Below are 5,000 nucleotides of genomic sequence, written 5' to 3'. Positions count from 1 at the left end.
CATTAAAAATACATTTAGGCCCCGAAGGGTTTTCGGGGGGTAGAGAGGGCCTGTCTTAAGTACAAGAAAAGGGAAAAGAAGTTTTAATAGGTTTGAAGGAAAGATATTTAATCCTTTTTCGTGATGGTCAATTCTTTTAAAAGGAGTATAAAATTAACCCCTTGGTTTAAATTAATTTAGATTAAGTGATATCTAAACTAGAAATTTGAAATTAGATATGTTTAATAATAATAATGTTTTGCAGAGTACCAGTCTTGAATACAAAAAAAAAAATAAATCTAAACCTTTTAATAGGTTTGAAGGAAAGGTATTTAATCTTTTTTTTGGGATGGTCAATTCTTTTAAATGGAGAATAAAATGAACTTAGATTAATTGATATCTAAAATTAAGGCATTTTAAACTATATATAGCTAATTATAGTAATATTTTGCAGAGAACCAGTCTTAAATACAAAATAAAAAAAAGACATTTGTTTTTTTGTAATGGTCAATTCTTTTAAATGGAAAATAAAACGAACTTAGATTAACTGACATCTAAACGTAAGAATTTTTGAATTAGATATACCTAATTGTAATTATATTTGGCAGAAATTATATTAATATTTTACAGAGAACCAGTCTGTAATAAAAAAAAAAAATGATATATTTGAGGGTAAGATATTCAACTTTTTTCATGCTAATCAATTCTTTTGAATGAGGTATATAACTAACTCCTCAGAATAAATTATATAAATAGTAAACGTATGAAATTTAGAATTATATATCCTCATCTCCTACGCCTTTTGACGCAAAGGGCCTCGGTTAGATTTCGCTAGTCGTCTCTATCTTGAGTTTTTAAATCAATACTTCTCCATTCATCATCATCTACTTCACGCTTCATAGTCCTCAACCATGTAGGCCTGGGTCTTCCAGCTCTTATAGTGCCTTATGGAGCCCAGTTGAAAGTTTGGTGAACTAAACTCTTGGAAAGTGCGAAGAGCATGCCCAAACCATCTCCATCTACCCCTCACCATGCTCTCATCCACAAAACTAAATATATCTAATAATAATTTGTTAGTTTGAGGGAAAGAAATATTTTTATTCAAAATTATCATTTTTTTAATTGAACTATATAATGAACTCCATACATAAACTGATATCAAATGGTAAACGTAAGAAATTATAAACAAAATATATCTAATTATACTTAATAACATTTTGTCTATTTTTCTGTTCTTTGCTAATCTTTGCGAATTCATTATTATCGTATCAACTTCAAGAGCAAATATGAAGAATATTCTCCTTTCTCAAGCTAATATTTATTTAAGCAAATCAAAGTTTTTTAAAGGCAAATTGAAACATGTATCAAATATTAGTAAGTTCAAATAGAGAATAAAAATAAGTACATCATGCAACATAGAATAATAGATAGGTAGGAAGTTAGACTACTACTACTACTACTACTACTACTACTAATAATAATAATAATAATAATAATAATAATAATAATAATAATAATAATAATAATAAAATCATTATTATTATTATTATCATTTTTTTTGTATTATTATTATTATTATTATTATTATTATTATTATTATTATTATTATTATTATTATTATTATTTGTTCATGGAACATTAGTATTGCTATTATTATTTTCATCACTTGTTCTTTTATTATTATTATTATTATTATTATTATTATTATTATTATTATTATTATTATCAAGCTAGTTGTAACCATAAATGGAAAAGCATGACATCTAATAATTCCAATTCCAAAAATAAATCCAAAACAAAAAGCTATAAAAAAAAGAAAAAAAAATATCATAAGAATAGAAACTACAATTAAAATCATACCCGGATCAAAAGATCAGATCCAATTAGGGTTGCACCAGGACGACTTACCAGCCCAAGTCCGCATTTATTTTCCTTCAGCGTCGCCCACACGCCCAAGAAAGAGGTGACGAGTACCACGCCGCCCGCGCCGATCAACCCGTAGGCGAGGTGCAAAAGCGTGGGCGTGTGTTCGGGAGTGGGTGCTAACACCAGCATCACGTCACGCCCATCTCCTCCTACGCACCATACGCCCACGACCATCACTGTCATTCCTGTTACCTAGAGAGGGAGAAAAGATGGATTAATATGATTGGACGAAGATTAATGAAGTCAATAATCTAGTTTCAATTGGAAAAGAAGGATTAATACGATTGAACAAGAATTAATTAGGTCAATAATCTAGTTTCAGTTGGAAAAGAAGGATTAATATGATTGGACGAAGATTAATGAAGTCAATAATCTAGTTTAAGTTTGGAAAATAGAAATTATATGACTTGACGAAGATTAGTGATGTTAATAATCTAGTTTCAGTTAGAAAAGGAAGATTAATATGATTGGACGAAGATTAATGAAGTCAATAATCTAGTTTAAGTTTGGAAAGTAGAATTAATTTGAGTGGACGTAGATTAATGACGTCAGTAATCTAGTTTCAGTTAGAAAAGAAGGATTATTATGATACGATGGGATTAATGATGTCAATAACCTAGTTTCCGTTTGAAAAGAAGGACTAGTATGATTGGACAAAGATTAATGAAGTCAATAATCTAGTTACAGTTAGAAAAGGCATTAATATGATTAGACAAGGATTAATGAAGTCAATAATCTAGTTTCAGTTGGAAAAGAAGGATTTATATGATTGGACGAAGATTAATGAAGTCAATAATCTAGTTTCAATTGGAAAAGAAGGATTAATATGATTGGACGAAGATTAATTAGGTCAATAATCTAGTTTTAGTTTGAAAAGGAGGATTAATATGATTGGACGAGGATTATTGAAGTCAATAATCTAATTTCAGTTAGAAAAGAAGGATTAATATGATTAGACGAAGATTAATGAAGTAAATAATCTAGTTCCAGTTTGAAAAGTATGATTAATATGATTGGACGAAGATTAATGAAGTCAATAATCTCGTTTAGTTTGAAAAGAAGGCTTGATATGATTGTACGAAGATTAATGAAGTCAATAATCTCGTTTAGTTTGAAAAGAAGGGTTAATATGATTGTACGAAGATCAATGAAGTCAATAATCTCGTTTAGTTTGAAAAGAAGGGTTGATATGATTGTACGAAGATTAATGAAGTCAATAATCTCGTTTAGTTTGAAAAGAAGGGTTGATATGATTGTACGAAGATTAATGAAGTCAATAATCTCGTTTAGTTTGAAAAGAAGGGTTGATATGATTGTACGAAGATTAATGAAGTCAATAATCTCGTTTAGTTTGAAAAGAAGGGTTTATATGATTGTACGAATATTAATGAAGTCAATAATCTCGTTTAGTTTGAAAAGAAGGGTTTATATGATTGTACGAATATTAATGAAGTCAATAATCTCGTTTAGTTTGAAAAGAACGGTTTATATGATTATACGAAGATTAATGAAGTCAATAATCTAGTTTCAGTTAGAAAAAAAGGATTGATATGACTGTAAGAATATTAATGAAGTCAATAATCTAGTTTCAGTTGGAAAAGAAGGGTTGAAATGATTGTACGAAGGTTAATGAAGTCAATAATCTCGTTATTTTGAAAAGAAGTGTTGATATCATTGTACGAAGATTAAAAAAGTCAATAATCTCGTTTAGTTTGAAAAGAAGGGTTTATATGATTGTACGAATATTAATGAAGTCAATAATCTCGTTTAGTTTGAAAAGAAGGGTTTATATGATTGTACGAATATTAATGAAGTCAATAATCTCGTTTAGTTTGAAAAGAACGGTTTATATGATTATACGAAGATTAATGAAGTCAATAATCTAGTTTCAGTTAGAAAAAAAGGATTGATATGACTGTAAGAATATTAATGAAGTCAATAATCTAGTTTCAGTTGGAAAAGAAGGGTTGATATGATTGTACGAAGGTTAATGAAGTCAATAATCTTGTTATTTTGAAAAGAAGGGTTGATATCATTGTACGAAGATTAATGAAGTCAATAATCTAGTTTCAGTTGGAAAAGAAGGGTTGATATGATTGTACGAAGGTTAATGAACTCAATAATCTTGTTATTTTGAAAAGAAGGGTTGATATCATTGTACGAAGATTAATGAAGTCAATAATCTAGTTTCAGTTGGAAAAGAAGGGTTGATATGATTGTACGAAGGTTAATGAAGTCTATAATCTTGTTATTTTGAAAAGAAGGGTTGATATCATTGTACGAAGATTAATGAAGTCAATAATCTAGTTTCAGTTGGAAAAGAAGGGTTGATATGATTGTACGAAGGTTAATGAAGTCTATAATCTTGTTTAGTTTGAAAAGAAGGGTTGATATGATTGTAGGAAGGTTAATGAAGTTAATAATCTCGTTTAGTTTGAAAAGAGGGGTTGATATGATTGTACGAAGGTTAATGAAGTCAATAATCTCGTTATTTTGAAAAGAAGGGTTGATATCATTGTACGAAGATTAATTAAGTCAATAATCTCGTTTAGTTTGAAAAGAAGGGTTGGTATGATTGTACGAAGATTAAAGAAGTCAATAATCTCGTTTAGTTTGAAAAGAAGGGTTGATATGATTGTACGAAGGTTAATGAAGTCAATAATCTCGTTTAGTTTGAAAAGAAGGGGTTGATATGACTGTACGAAGATTAAAGTAGTCAATAATCTCGTTTAGTTTGAAAAGAAGGGTTGGTATGATTGTACGAAGATTAATGAGGTCAATAACCTCGTTTAGTTTGAAAAGAAGGGTTGGTATGATTGTACGAATCGTTTAGTTTGAAAAGAAGGGTTGGTATGATTGTACGAAGATTATTGAAGTCAATAATCTCGTTTAGTTTGAAAAGAAGGGTTGATATGATTGTACGAAGGTTAATGAAGTCAATAATCTCGTTTAGTTTGAAAAGAAGGGGTTGATATGACTGTACGAAGATTAAAGAAGTCAATAATCTCGTTTAGTTTGAAAAGAAGGGTTGGTATGATTGTACGAAGATTAATGAGGTCAATAACCTCGTTTAGTTTGAAAAGAAGGGTTGGTAT

The 5,000-nt window shown here is 29.2% G+C and overlaps 1 protein-coding gene across 2 annotated transcripts in view; it reads right to left on the bottom strand.

Annotated features, from left to right (window-relative positions):
• Positions 1 to 5,000, bottom strand: part of LOC137638552 (CD151 antigen-like) — a 90,010-nt gene that overhangs the window by 78,536 nt on the left and 6,474 nt on the right. For both annotated transcript variants that reach the window (XM_068370699.1, XM_068370700.1), the window contains exon 2: positions 1,888 to 2,097. In XM_068370699.1, coding sequence (XP_068226800.1) covers positions 1,888 to 2,097 — 210 coding nt within the window. The remainder of the gene's footprint in view (positions 1 to 1,887; positions 2,098 to 5,000) is intronic.

Source organism: Palaemon carinicauda, chromosome 3 (assembly GCF_036898095.1).
Source record: "Palaemon carinicauda isolate YSFRI2023 chromosome 3, ASM3689809v2, whole genome shotgun sequence".
NCBI lineage: Eukaryota > Metazoa > Arthropoda > Malacostraca > Decapoda > Palaemonidae > Palaemon > Palaemon carinicauda.
The sequence above is the reverse complement of the archived record's forward strand: the minus strand, read 5'-3'. Positions and strand labels throughout refer to the sequence as shown.